Here is a 15,867-nt window from a genome sequence, read left to right on the forward strand (position 1 = left end):
TCTTCAGGAACACTACGGTGTCAGTTCAGGACAAAAGAGTAATAATGCTTTCATGAACTACACTGAAGAAGTTATCCTTAAATTTCAAACATGCAGAGCATATTTTCCTTGCATACATTGTTTCAACTCTGCAGCTAGAGAATGTGTTTCCTATTAGAGCGGGGCTGAAGATTCACAGCAGCCCCATGTGTTTTTAAAGCCCCTCTGAGAAAGACTCTTTAGGCGAAGAGGGATTTCCTCCTCATCAACTCCCAACATTACAAGTCCCAACCTTGAAGAAATCTCTTGATTCCTCTTATCTTCTTTCCACCTTTCTCTGTCATTCTTTTCTTCCGCCATTAGGTTGTTCCCGTCTCATCTCCTTTATATCAAAGGTTAATTGCCACTGAAACATCAGCTTAACAAACAGCTTCCTTTTACTCTTTTGATGATCACTGACTGCAATGCAAACATTTTATAAGGGAACTTCTTCATGGTTTTACTCTCAAGAAAGATTCTGTAAAAGCAACAAACGGCTCAGATGTACAGCCTGTAAAACACTTCTCAGACTTACAAGCATAATGCAGTGAAAGTTTTTCCCTCATGCTTGCCAAGGTAGCTTAAATGGATTGGGTCTGCAATGGCCAAAATCCATTTGGCCAGAAATAAGTGTGACCAAGCGAGAGATAAAAATGCTCCAGAAGTTCCCCGTAAACCCAAGCCTAAGTCGAGTAGTTGGAACCAAACTAAGATTCAGCAATCACCCTTACAAAATATGAGTCGTTGTTTATGGTCTGTTGATCTGAATAAATTTGCATATTTTTATTCTTAACTGGCCACATACTGGGAAAAAAGATTCTATTTGACCAGTAGAGCAATGCAGACAAGTACTGAAAAATAGCCTCCAATGTTCAAGTTTAACTTGCAACCTGGATCATTTCCCAATGATGGATAAGTGTTGAAGGAAAACAGCTAAGAGATTCTTTTCCAGGGCAAACAGCAATGCAGTAAATGTCACTTATCATTAATAATCAATGTAATTCTTAGCGGAGCTCCCTTCCACTCAATTTTAACCTCATGGAATTGACTTGTGACATCAATAAACCTTCACCCACACATATGTTTTACTCAGCCCACTGTGCAATTGTAGTTTCACATATTTGTGAGGAGATTATTTCCTGATGAAATCCATAAAAGATATTTTGGCAGTGAGCAAAAGGAGTTCGTATTGGCTCTTAAAGTTAGCTGGGGCAGGTGGGAGGCATGCAGTGTTCCCCAGCCTTGGTTCAACTGGTTTAAATTGATTTTGTGAAACCCCCCACAAGGCCTGGATACATTTTATTGTGGCGTTTCTTTTTTTCCAGTAAAGAACAGAGTGATCCCTCACCCTTCTGTAATTCTTTGGTGTCTTATTCAAACAATGGCCAAAGTTTCCAGGGAGACAGAGGAGGGGAAAGCAGGCAGAAAGCTCTAACGAGCTTTGATCTCAAACAAGTATTGAGGTCTAACCAATAGACGACCTCTAGGCAGTCTTTGTGGTATTTATGATTCGCATTTCATGGTTGAAAAGTCTCACCAGCTACAAAATACTCCAACCTGGTAGAACTTTGTGTGAACACAGACTTGTGTTTTGTTGTGTTATGAAGGTTCCTAAAGGAATTCCCCATTAGGTTTCAAGAAAGGTCAGTTATTTTTTTGTGTTTTACAGATGCTAGTCATGCACTTTTGGCTACCAGATGATGTCCCAGTGAGTTTTTGGCTTCTCTGGTGATATGCATGGATTAAAAAAACAATCAAATAGCTGACATTTCTTAAAGAAAACTGGGGAAATTTCATTATTGTGCCATTGTGCTGTGCCCAGCATCGTCTCTGGGACCTCTCCCATACATATCAAAATTGTACAAATGCCAAATTATCTGTCTGTTTTGAAAGTAGCTTTCTAAAGCTTTGCTACATTGATAAATATGCCAATGTCTCGTAACAACACCTTTAATTGGGACCATTGATTTCAACCTATTTCTGTCCAAAATTTAAAAATTAAACGTGACTAATCTGATAACTTATACCCAATGAACCCAAGTGCAAAGCTGTAAATGTAAAAAATAAAAAAATTTCTGATAATGTAACTATGTTCCAAGCTACTGACCACATGGCTTCAAAAATGATTTTTTAATAGATGTGACCTGATTAATTACTCATACATACCAAAGTGCAACTTTTTGGATGGTTGTCCAAAAAGTTGACTAAATTGACAAAATTGACTTTAATTTGTGTTAAACAAAAGTTTTGAAGAACTAAATCAAGCTGAAGTAAAGAAAACCCTGGGGCTGAACCAGCAGTCAGCAACACTCAACAACCTTCCCAATCTAAAGAAAATTGGTCTTGAACAGCAATATATATTTGAGTACTGGGAAAAGGTAAACATGTATCAATTATCAATATACGTCATATATATCTTTATTGTACAAATATTCAGCAGTACAACAAAGCAAGTTGAAACATTTTAGCAAAGATGACAAACATCATTTGCAACCTACTATAAAATCATTTCAGAAAGTACGTTTCTCAAAACACGTGCATCAAACATAATCCTTGTTAGATTACTTAAGTTTCATTTCATCTTCAGTTCACCGACATTCTGATAAATGACAAGTTAAAAATAGAATTTCATACTGTTGTTTGGCTCATTTCTGCTCAGTTACTGTAACCTTTAGAGAAAAGCTGAATAGCTTCATTTGGTTCTGTAGCCACAGACTGCCTGACCACTTACTATTTCAGCAAATGTGTCTCTGGTGGTGAAATAAAGCTAAACAAAATGTGACATATACAGTAGGTGGAAGAGAGGCACAATGGACAATAACTAGTATGAAGGTAGGCCGAGAATTTAAAATTCAAGTTTAAAAACCTCAGACATTTTTCGTCCTACCGTTCCAACAGCTTAGCGTCTTTTTCGTGAAACACCAGAAAACGTATTAGTTTTCTCTTCATACAGTAATGCAGAGCTGCCCCTCACCTACTTGTTGCTGCTCTTCCTCATAAATCCAGAAAAGACCAACTTGTCACTTGTCACTCTTGATGTAACCCTGTTTTAAAACTACAATTGATGAAGATGAAGAACACAAAACCTTTTCTAAGTTTGTAAAGGACTATGGACAAAAAATACTGACTGTGGGAAAGATGTGGGAAAGATCCCATGGTTCATTATCTGCATGGGAAAACATTTTTTGGGAAGGAAGTGAGCAATGAATGAGTGGAGAGGAGGCGGTTGTATAGATTTGACCTGGTTGACAGAGAGAGGAAACTAGGATATAAGGTCAGTACTGGACAGGAAATGACAGTCACTCCTGCCCAATCAGAGACCAATCTGGGACATGTGAGGGCTGACGCAGAGATACACCCAGGCATCGTGTAAGGTCGCTGGATTAATCCTCAGTGTGTCAGCTAAACACACCAGCAACAATTTTTATTAGCTAATCAGAATGGTGAGAACAGATAAACTTCCTTCCTTCAGGCCTCATATTATGTTGGTCCTTGGATAAAAACACAAGTCGTACATTAGAAACCCATTCACACTGTACAGCTTGTCCTCTCTCTTCAGACAAACACAGTTTACTGGATGTCTTCCTCTCTTTGTCCACATGTTCTGGGAGTCACATGCCATTGTCCAGAGTTATGCCAGGAGCTTCCTCCTCATCCGATGTGTGTGTGTACTTGTCTAGCTATCCTATTTAGGACAGTTTCTGGCACATTTACTAATCTTCTAAGAACCGATGGTTCTTATGGGGACAATCAGCCCTAATATGGTGTACCCTCTTGTTAAGGCTAAGGAGTTCAATTTAGAGATATGGTGTATTAGATTTTGGTTAAGGGTAGGGTCAGGAATATAATTAATAATGGTTTGGGTCAGGCATAAATGTAGATTCTGAAATAAATGGTAGTTAATATGCCACCCTGGTGAATTTGGATCAAAGTAAGGGATTAAATTCTGTCCACTGTGATGGTTCTGTTACTAAAGAAATGTTCAGAATTGTTTTTTAACTCAATGCAATCTGTTTGCTTAGATAAAAACATTTTAAAGTACTTTAAATAATTAACTGAGGTTACTGTATAGTTTGATCATGAGGATCAATTGGAATGTATGTATGACTAAACTGAATAAATCTTTTTGTAAACTACATCGAGACAACATTTTTTAATTGCCGGTATATAAATAAAACTTAATTGAATTAATACCAAGTCCTACTGTGGACAGAAATACAAATTTGTGTTTGCGTAATCTTGTTTATGTAGCATAATCAGGACCTGACATTTACCAACCTTATGAAGACCTATAGGATTTATGGGGACCAAAGCCGAAATATAATATGACAGACCCCATTTTAAGGATTTGTGTTAGGTTTAGAGGCTTGGTGTGAATTTAATTTTTGTTAAGAGTGGTTTAAGAATATATTGGTAACGGTATCAGCGTGTTGTTGTGTATCTCTTAGCTGGGGACTGAATGTGTTTGACCAGTAATGATCAAAGCTGTTTTTCCTGTGCACTGCTCATATATTAACATGCATGAAGTGCTTTAGTGGTCAGTAAAAAACTCCTCACTGAATTGTAATCATCAGGCTGCTGAAAGTGGCCAAGTCTTCACACATTTTAAGTCAGTAAACATAATATCAGGGAATGTTTTGTAGCTTTTCAACGTTTATATTTTTATGTACGCTGTACTGGTTCGAGTTCATGTGTTCTGATAAATGGTAAAACCTGCATAGAGTCACTTTTAGTTTTCATTTGGTCAATCAGCCTTCAAAGTTTTTAAGTAATGGTGGATGTTTCTAAAATCCTTCAAAAAGTACATGATTAAAAAAATGCAGAGCCTTGTAAATTTATTAATACTTGTTGAACTATAACAAGTATAGTTAATTACTTAAATTAATACCATTACTTAAATTAATGGAAATCAATGCAAAGTCTGAATATGGGTAGAAATCCAAATCTGTGTGTGTGCATACAGAAACTGTGGGAATGAAAAGCCAACACAAACACACAAACACATACACACTGATGTACTGGTATCTAATCCTCAGGGGACTATTAAATCTAATAGTGTATTATATCACTGATTCTTATCATAAGAACAGTACAAAACCCTTACATAGCATGCAGCTGACAAACAAGGACAGTGCAGCTATTTTTATTGTGAGTCAATATGCAGATGCCGCAGACTTCCTCTTTCTTTCAAACAGATTACAGTTTACCTTGGTGAGATCATACAGACACACAAAGGGTCTTGTATCTACAGCACATGGTTGATTTTAGTTCAACCTGAATGGACAATACAGTCCTCCAACCCTGCTGTGTTACAGGAACAAAAATATCTCCATTGACACTGAGGTCATGAAGGTTGTCAGCAGCCTAGCTCCTCGGTTATTTAACAATGTTATTGTTTTAGCTAAAAATGTCAGATGTTTCTAAGCTGTAGCCACTTTGTTTCTTGCGTCAGTTCAAAAAGTAGCTAAATCTTTTTGACTTTTGGGTAAAACATAAGCTACAGACACAGCATTTGGCTAATTTAACAACTTAATTAGAGGCATAAATATGTCCAGCATATAACAAAAACCGATATGCTTGTTAATGTTTCATGACTTGGCTTCTTAATAATGTTCTCCTGTTGTGCTACTTGCTATTTAGCTACTTACAGCAAACTACACTCCTGGAGATGAATACAGAAACTGAAACGTGTGTGTAACCTCCACAAACAATGCAAGCAGGGCTTTGGATGGACCCACCTTTGAAGTTTCGATTTCATATAAAGTCAAAACCTTATATGAAGTTTCAACTTCATATAAAGTCTTCTGAGAGCGATGTGATTGGTTATCACTTTAGGATGTTTGAATAGGAGCCGAAAATAGATAAATGCTTCCTGCATGGGCCGTGTTGACTATAAAATGCGGTGATGTCACCTGTTTCCTGACAATTGTTGTTTTTTTGAGATTGAACCAGTCACAAAGAACAAAAAAATCCCCGACTCTGCCTTGCAGCATGAAAAAAAAATCTGATGGGAGTCACAGGAAGGCAAAGAGTGACTCAAATGGAGAGGATGAAACACTGTGTAAATAAAAACTGCTGACAAGAGTAATACGTTAGACTATTTGGGAAATCTAAGTTGATCAATTCAAGCTTGGTTAAGAAATACCACAAAAGATAACATTTTTGTGTTTGTTGCATTTTTTTTTAACAAAAAAAATGTCAAACTACACCTGGAATAAAAGCCTTAATTTGCCACTTGTTGCATCAAACAAAATATCAGAGACACTTTTTAGCTTGATCTGAATGTACAATAAGCACAGAGTAGAATTTAATCCCATATCAACATGAATAAAAATAAATAAATACTACTGGTGGGGTCTGTTTCACGTCCTGCCCATCTCTATGTAATGAAATGCTGCTATCAAGTACTGCCAAATGTTCTTAAGTCGGTATCAAATTATTAGGTGTAACACAAAGTATTTGTGTTTTGTTCACCATTTTTTTCTGCTTTTATTACCATTTTATAGTAAAAAGAACCACAAAAATCTTTGCTTAAAAACAGACATTGGAGTCCTCTTTCTTTAACTTACAACAAATGTTTTCAGAGAAAGACTGAAGCATATCTGGATTCTTGTAGCTGAAAAGCAACTAAAAGTTTCTTCTCTATGCGTTATAGAGCTCTGATATACAGAGATTTTCTGATTTCTGTACTGAAAAGCTCCAAAGGGCTTCAGTCAAATGTTGCTCCAAAAGTTACTGTATCAAGTCAAACCTAGAAATCAATCATTTTATTGGTTATGGGTAAATGTGACGTCAGTCCATCTGTTGTGTCTCACCTGTTGTCGGTTGTGTGCCAGGGTAGGGTGTAGGAGCCGGAGTGGAGCTGCATGGCAGACGGAGGCGGAGGAGGGGGGAGCGGTGGGGAGTCGGCGAGGGGCAGGCGGGGGGTCAGCAGCGGAGGAGACGGAGGAGGGGGCGGAGGCAGCGGCTCCGACAGCTTGGCCAAGTGCCAGGAGTGAGGCCTGATGAGAGGAACGCTGCGTCTGCGTGAATGAGAGAGGACGACCCAGGTCAGTATTTATCCCCAAAAGAATATTCACAGCTTAAGATTTCAAATTAAGCCAGTAAATTACAATTAACGCAAGCAGAGGAATTTGGCAAAATGTTTTTTTGGACTTCCTTAGAAGCTGTTTGGACTTTTCCCCCAGTGCTGCCATAAAACCCTCATCTCACATGAGCAGTAAGTTCTCCAGTCAGATCCAAGGCCAGGCATTCCACCGTGTCCCAAAATATTCCCTAATTCCTTTATACAGATTTCGGATCTCACAAGCTGGCCAGATTCAACTGAACCCCCCGCAGAGAAAGTGCGAATTTAAGAAAAAAGAAACAAAGAACAAAAATAATAGTAAAAGATAAAAAAGGGGGCGACTGGGAAGGGGACCAGAACAGTTTCGATGGATGATCGCTGGAGTCTGAAAGAAAGCTCATATCTTTTAAACCAACACACCGTCAGGAATGCTGCTGCTGGATGGAAGGAGCTAGAAAACCTGCTGAGTTGACAGCTAAGGTTGGACAAGGTTTAGCTTTGGAAACATGAGGTCTGTCTATAAATACAGCTGCTGCAAAGCACAACAGTTTTGAAAGGTAAAATCATTTTTGCTTCAAGTTGAAAATGAGTAAATTTAAAAGGCAAGAAATCAAGAAAAATCTCCCTTTATTCTGTTAGAAAAGGCGAAACGTAAAGACTTGATGTATAGATGGATGGACGGGTTGATGGAAATGACTTTTGGAGAACGAGAGAAAATTAAATCTAGGAACATAAAATACATAATTGAGTTAACACTATTATTTGGACATATGTCAAGAAGATTTGTACTTTGAAAAAAATAAAATAAAATAGAGCTGGGTGACCTAAAGTTGAAATCCCAGCACCAGCCCAGAATGAGGTTTACGGTTTCTAAGCCAGAAAGTGCAAAATCCGTAAAACGACACTATTCTGGGTATTTCACAGAAGCACTTGGAGGTACAATTAAGGAAGAAGAATGCAGATCCTGGCACCACGAGGGAGAGGAAAAGACCGTTTTTGAGTATTATTGTTTATGATAAAGCAGGAGCGGGAGACCCACTTCCAAAATAAACACTGTAGTTTCCTGGTTCTGGCTCCTTAAGACGGATTTCTATCTGATTGTTCAACTTTGCAGACAATATCCTTGAGTAATCCCCTGAGAAAGTTTAAGTCAAGCCCGCATATGCGCGTCTATCCATTTGTTTGTGTGGTAACTATCTGAAGTCCAGCCAGACGAAATGCCATTATTGAACGCACCACAAATATTAGCGAACCGCCACTTCAGTACCACTTCCTGTTTTCATTAAGTTTAACTTTCAGAGATTTACGACCAAGAAAAAAACTGAACAAGTGACATTTGACAGAGAATTTGATAACTGGGGGGTGGGAGGCGATAGAAAAATGGCAGATAAATATCCCAAAAGACAAGTTGTGTTTTACTGCATTTCCAAGGAGAAATAATGTTTATTTTAAAACCACATAACTTATCCTTTTCTGAAAAAGCAAAGTGCTCCCTAGGCTGGATCAGAGGTGATGTGAAGATTAAAACTCTGAAATCTACAACAGAGGGTTGTATATATTTTCCCTCCCTCATTTTTACCATGTTAACTTAGTAATTTCAGACTAAAACTGCTAAAACATTTTAGCAGAAGAATGTGTGGGAAAAGCCTTGCGGCATGTATGCATCTATTCTGTCCAGCAAACATGATTTGCAATGTGTCAGAGCTAAGTGAGACTCTTAGAAATCCTAACCACACTAAAGTTTTGTTTTGTTTGTTTCTTGACAGTTTAATGGCATTTAATACATCAAGAAATACATAGCTATTAAAATACTTTAAAAACTGCTTTAGATATAAATACAAGTTAATAATTACAGGTAAATCACACATACCAGAACTGCCATAACACTCTACAGAGATAGTGAGTTGCTGGACAAGAAGAATAATACAGCGGACAAGAGGAACCTCCAGAAGACACAAAGGGGAACTCCTGGCTAAAGTCTGTGAAATGCTGAATGTGCACTTCTTTTATGTTTTAGCTATATTGTATTTTATAAAGTTGGGTCTTATGTATGTAATCAAGTTTTTCTGCCACCAATTTTATGAATAAACCCAAGTAAATCAGTAGACATGTATAATGTAGCAAACAGGAGAGCTAGCCAGATAGCATTTTTCCATTTCTTAAGTGGTGATACTGCTTACTTAGTAACAGTAGAGTTAGAAAAACTAACTAGCACTGAAACATGACCTACCTCCACCCAAGTTCGCAGCCTCATTAAAGGGAAGAACCACGTTTGTCAGGTGCTGTGGGGTACAGGGACACTGGAGCAAATCAAAACATTGTGAGCACTAAGCTTAAGGACTGTTTAAAAGTATGGTTTTCCATTAGTCAAATTTAAATACAAAATCAGTTTCCATTGAATCCATGAACGTTATTTCTGACAGGTGATGTGCCAGTCTGAAACTCAAAAATCCACCCTCCGGAGTAAATTTTGTTACCGTGCGAAGAAGAGTCAAAGTTAGTTGCTATTCAGGTACTTAGAGGTACTTAAAAATTAATTTAGTAGGATCACAAAAGATGTAAAGTAGCAAACACAAAAGTTTATTTCAGTGGATGCTGGTCATTTTGTAGATTTGCAGTTTTGATCTTCCACAACAAACCTTTTCAGGTATGAACTGGAGATGACTCCAACATCAGTTTATAAGATGTCTCAGCAGACTGGCAAATGTGAGTGTATTAAAGCAAAGTTGCTCCAAAGTTATGGTTTTGAGTCTCTAACCTCTCTGTCCTGGAAATGTAGGAAATGTTTTGGAAGTGTGACTGTATCTGGCTCCAATCTCTTGGGAAATAAATAGCAGGTCAAAACTTCACAAAAACCAGAGATCAGAAATCTCAAATCTCTGATTGCTGCCTTTCTATTTTTGTGTTTTATAAATATCAATACACATACAGGTCTCGAGGTCGGAGGGAATCTTGAATTTAACCAAATAAAGTTTTAGAACAACTTCTGCTTTCTTCTCTCTGACACTTTAACCTACTGGGTAACCTGTTGCTGCTTGATACAACAACCAAAGAGGAATCGCATGAAATCTATTTTGAATTCATTACGCTACAGTTTGACAGATAAGAGTAAATCCTTAACCTGAACACAGAGATAATAACTTATCCCACCACTTCTGTTGGTGTCTTTTTGTAAAGAAACCGAGAAATTTGTCAAAGTCGACAGGACTTTCTTTTTCTAAATATCCTCTCAGGATTCTTGAGCAGCTTTTGAGCATCTCGAACTTAAAATCTAGTAAAAGAGGGAGATATTGACAACTAAGATCAAAATCAGTGAACAACAAAGATCAGAATTCAAGAGGGGGGAAAAAAAACTCTGACTCTGAAAGGGCATTTATGAAAAGATCTGCTGGAATGTGGCACTTAATGGCCAGAAATAGGAACAGCTGACTGAAACCGCAAAGGTCACAGCGCATAATCAGAGTCACACATGGAGACTCACTAAAGCACTGACCAAACGCCAGACAGACGGGAAGATCTGAGCTCTGACAGAAGCTGCTGCAAAGCAAGACGAAACTACGGACTTTGGCTACGGTGAGTTTCTCTATTTGAGGCAATCCTCAAATGAACACCTTCATTTTCTGTGTTCAGATCCTTTACAGATGGAGAGTTTTCAAAACCTACCTGACGGCACAGGTATCCACTGCTAAAAGGATCCAAGCTCAGCCCTCGGGATCCCAGGCAAGCCAAGTTCAAGTTCAGATTGTGACCCGTCTGCTGTGACGTCTTAAACTTCTTCCACTCAGAAGGAATCAGCTCAGATTCATCAACCCCTTAACAACTGAAGGCTTGAGGGACAGGGAGATTCCCTCAAGCCAGCTGAGGTCTGACGAGAGTTGGGATGTGATGCAAACGAGTGACAACTGATAGCCTGAGCACTGACGTGAAGAAGTAAAGTCAGCTTCTGACCAAGAGGGAAAAACCAGCTGACGATCCTCACATCCCTTCTCCCTCCTTTTCCTCTTTTCCTCCTCCTCTGCTCCTCTCGCTGGAAGACAAAACATGGCTATGTCTCCCAACTGGACTCGGCATGTCTCTATCTCTCTCTCTTGCCATTCCTTCCCTGCCTCTCTCTCGCTCCCCCCTCCTCTACACCAGGATGTGCTAGTCCGTCAGAGAGGAAGCCTTGTGGCGGACAGATAAAGCGCTGGACGGCCCGCTAAAATAATACCAACAGTTCCACACTGTTATTGTTTGACAGGAGGGGAAAAAATGCAGAGGTACTTCCTCCTTGGACGTGTGTGCGTTGGCGTGCGCGTGTGTTTACGGAGCATGAAAAAGAGGTCTGAAAGAAGTAAAGAAAGCAGAGACTTTTTGAACAGATGGGGGGGGGCGGAAGGAGCCAGATTTTCTCCAGCCCCCCGCTTTGGCAGAAACACGAGAAAACAAAATGTGGTGAAAGACGGGGAATGTAAGAGAGGATGGGAGGTCTGCAGGGGAGTATGAAAAAAATAAAAAATAAAAATCTGCTCAATAATTATAGGCCAACACAATGAGTGGGGGTGATGGATGAACAGAAGACCTTATCCCTGTTTTTAATCGCTCGGACACATTTCTTTTACACACAGAAATATAATCAAAGCTGTATGACTCAGACTGCTGCGTTTTGTGCTACTGATAAGTAGCCAGTTAAACTTTGTGCAACAGCGTCAGTCTTAAAAGGCAACACAGCTGCAGTTTAGCCAGCTGGCATGCCAAGAAGTAGACAAAAGACAATTTGGAGAAATCCCAATCTACAACAATCTAAGGAAAGTGCTACAGCATTCACCATCTGCGCCAGGTTCAGTCAAATTGTTGATATCATTTCAAACATGCATACGAATAAAACACTGACATCATTGGCATACATTTGTATCTAGACTCTGACCAGCTTCCCTAACTTAAATGCTTAACCCATAGTGGGAGCAGGTCGTTATGGCTTCTTTCAACGATAGCTTTTCAATGAAGACAATATTAAAGGAAAACACTCCTAACTGCTGTCCTGTCTCCCACGTTAGGGTCATAATTCATAGAAGAAACTGAGATGTGTTTCTTGCCTACCTGGTGTGAGGGTTCTTACATCTTGCACTTGACCCACCACTCAAGTCCAACTTTTATCCTGACTGCTGTACAAGAACTGCAGAGATTGGTCAAAAATATGAAGTGGGCGGGGTTACTATGCTGACATACATTGCAGTTAGAGGGATTTTCTAAGGCAGTATAGGTTCAGGTCTAATTTCTGGCACATGTCATGTACAGCAATCAACCTGAGGATTAGGCCTAACCACCTCCAATTTGCTGTACGTCGTCATGCCAACTAAACAACACTGATTAATCAAAGCGTCCATGGTCTCTGAAGCTGACCTGTGGCATCAAGGATCCAGGACAAAAACAGGCACTGGAAAATGGGGCAGGCAGAGATAAAAGTTTCTTTTACCGGCCCATCTTCAGACACCAAGCAAACAAAACTTTTTACAGGTTTTCTGCAGGTTTTACCAACTCAAATTTGATACTTTTTATAATCGTTCTGAATGAAATGTAAGACCTATATTGCTATGGAAATGTACAAACTTCGTTCAGGTGAATGGCGATAGATTTACACTTACCCATGATCAATACAAAAGAGCTGGCTAGCAAAGGTGTGTTAGCAGCTAGTTAGCGGTAGCCACAACCAGTGTTGGCATAGTTACTTTGAAAAAGTAACTTTAATCGGACTACTGATTACTCCTTGAAAAAGTAACTTAGTTAGATTACTGACTACTTGACTTGGAAAGTAACTAAGTTACATTAAAAGTAACTTTTTAGTTACTTTCAGCAGCTGCTAACAACAACGCTCCGCCTCCTGTGAAAATCACATTCATCTTTGCCAAAACTTAATTGTAAGTTATTTTATAATGGTAACATCAACAATGTGTCTCTACTGATAAGGTTGAACTGAAGAGGAGATTGTACAAAAAATAAAAAGGTGAGTAATTTGTGTGGTCCACTGTTGTCTGGAAAACTCTATGAAGGATTTTAAAGCCCCCCTCCCCCCAGCCTCCAGGTTCTGCGTTACGGCCCTGCATTTGGTCTCAAAGCTCAGCGCCCAGATCTCCTCCTGCAGCTCCACAACGTAGATGACTGCACAGATTTGTGACACTTATCGTAATATTAATAATTATAATGGCGTTAAGTTTCCATTATAATTATTGGCAACTATGGACACGTTTATTCGTGGTTGTTTTTACATTTATTGCGCTGTTCATATTGGTCTGTTGTTTGCCGTTTTGGAGCACAACGCGAAGCTCGACGTCATTCCTTAACTTGACATTAACAAAGACACAGCGGGACGGATCATCCGGGAAATGATGGACAAGGAGAGACTGAGTAAAACTACCTTAATGACGGACAAATTCTGGGATTTATTATGAGTCTCTGCTTATTTCCAAGCCCAAATGAGTAACTTCACGTTCAAAAACGAGCCCAAAAAGGCGCAACCTGCCGCTCATTAAATTTGCAAGCGACTTAAAAAAAATGATTATTATAAGTTATTATATTAACTTATAATAATCGGACTTGGCGACAGAAACTGAAAATAGTTCCAGTTTTTCCACCAACAAAATCTTCCTCCATTGTTTACATTTCTGTCGCATAGAGACGTCAGTCACTCGACAAGACGAGTAGAGGAAATACGATTACGGTAAATAACAAAAGAAGATAGTAACGCACAGTGATTTTGATAAGTAACTGTAGTCTGACTACTCGATTTGAAATAGCAACGCGTTAGATTACTCGTTACTGAAAAAAGTGGTCCGACGTCAGTAACGCGTTACAAATTAACGCGTTACTGACATCACTGGCCACAACCGACTTGAGTCACAGATTGCAATGAAGATGTTGACGTGTGACTCAAACTTTATCCGTAAAGAAAAGTTACAAAGAAAAAGAAAATTAATAGGCGAGATGTAATTGTCCTGCCAAGACCTGCGATTAAAATATTTAAGGCCAACTTACAGTTTTCAAATAACTCAAGACCTTTTTCGGACTTAAATTTAGATACATACATTTTACTTTTTCAGGAAGGACATACAGAAATATAATTGGGTACTTTGGGAAAATTTACAGGTTGTCAGTGCAGCAAGTCTATATAACAAATGCAATACAGATTCTTTAGTAAAAGATAATGCCAGATTCTTCCCATGATGTTTAAGTAAATATAAAAACAGCAAAGAGTACCATGAATCTTGTCTAAATTCGTGGGACTAAGTCACGCTATGTAAAGATTGAAATTTAATATCTATTGGAAGAATTCCAATAGATGGAAGAATTCAGTTCCACAAACCTATTTACACGTACAGAAAAGGAGGATTAGAACTGCATAGTTATCCAATTTTTGATTATTTATTTTCTCAGTTGCATATTCACAGTTTAACTCAGAATTAGGGAAGAAAATTGAAAGCCCTTTAAAACCTGACTTTTAATTTGAACCCAGTATGTTATCTTCTGGTATCACTTGTGAAACAACAGAAACAGCATGTTGGACCACCACCCTCATTTCTCTGAGACTCCCAAGAGGGTGGTCACAGCATGTAGGTATGAAGTGGTAATTGCAGTGAATGACATTGCACAAAGGTCTAAAGGCAACATCTCATTGCTAGTTGCCTCAGCTCTCAATAATTTGATCCACGTATTTCCTGTGTTCATCCATCAAAGTTTCAGGATAAATGGAACTGACACATCTTCCGAGAATGATGGGAAATCAACCGCCACCCCTAACAGACACAAAAACTTTTATACGGGCCGCAGATGATTTGATCTCCGTGCGTGAAGTTTTTCGGGTCTCAACTCTTTGCCCAGATTGGAACCTTGTTGAACAAACATCAGCAGGTGCAAGTCTCTGATACCGAAGGCGTTAAAGTTTAACTAACCCCTTAACGGCAGAGACTTTCAAACATAAGTCCCTCGGTGGGCTTCAAAGATTTCCGGGACACATTCCATAGAAGTGTGTCCATGTTGTGCACATGGATGCAAGTAGATTCTTGGAATTCCAAGTCTTCTCCTTAAAAAGGTGAAAAGGTTAACTATGTCAGAGAGCCCAAAGAACCTAACCTCCTCCCTGCTACCCCCCGTGGCCACCTGATTAGGATCTATTTGTTTGCTTTATGGGTCTCCCATTCGTATATGTGCGCGTATCTGCATGAAATCAGACCTCCTTCTGTTTGCCTTGTAGCCCCTTGAACTCCTAATGATGGATGTCTGGATGACAAACACACTTGAGGACATATCTTTACTACATGGAGGACCTCATACGATCCTGTTTGCTATAACCAAGGGTCAAACACACACAGACATTTTACATACCAGGTAATCAGTACAGTGAGACTAGGCCCATAGAGGGGGTCGATGGCAGGAAGGGTGAAGTCCAGTTTAGCCTCTGCAGCACAATGAGCTGTTTGTTACTGCTAAGTCCCCAGACTAGTGTGTGTGTGGGCGTGTGCGTGTCTCTAATCAGCAATCCCTCCCTACTTATAGAAGGAAAGACATTTTCTAGTGATGTTTTTTTTCAGCATCAGTTTGGTTCACATCAGCTGCGTAGATGCAGGAAGGTAACAGATGCAGTGACAATGCAAATTCTGCATGCTAATAATATATAGAGCCTGTTTCTGTAGATTATGACAGCAGTAAAGTTTTCTCGATATTGGCATATTCTAGTTTCTGAGAGGAAACACCTACAATAAACTACATTATTGCTTTCTCACTCGACATACAGTACACTCACAAAGCCA

At 39.1% G+C, this 15,867-nt stretch overlaps 1 protein-coding gene across 4 annotated transcripts in view; it reads right to left on the bottom strand.

The window, feature by feature from the left end:
• The window catches only part of shroom4 (shroom family member 4), a 75,084-nt gene that overhangs the window by 16,095 nt on the left and 43,122 nt on the right, over positions 1-15,867 (bottom strand). For 3 of the 4 annotated variants that reach the window (XM_044097019.1, XM_044097020.1, XM_044097021.1), the window contains one exon: positions 6,834-7,040. In XM_044097019.1, the coding sequence (XP_043952954.1) occupies positions 6,834-7,040 (207 nt within the window). Of the gene's footprint in view, positions 1-6,833; positions 7,041-10,747; positions 11,141-15,867 lie in introns of those variants that run through there. The other variant, XM_044097022.1, reaches the window with a different exon arrangement.

The sequence above is a fragment of the Gambusia affinis genome, linkage group LG18 (assembly GCF_019740435.1).
Source record: "Gambusia affinis linkage group LG18, SWU_Gaff_1.0, whole genome shotgun sequence".
NCBI lineage: Eukaryota > Metazoa > Chordata > Actinopteri > Cyprinodontiformes > Poeciliidae > Gambusia > Gambusia affinis.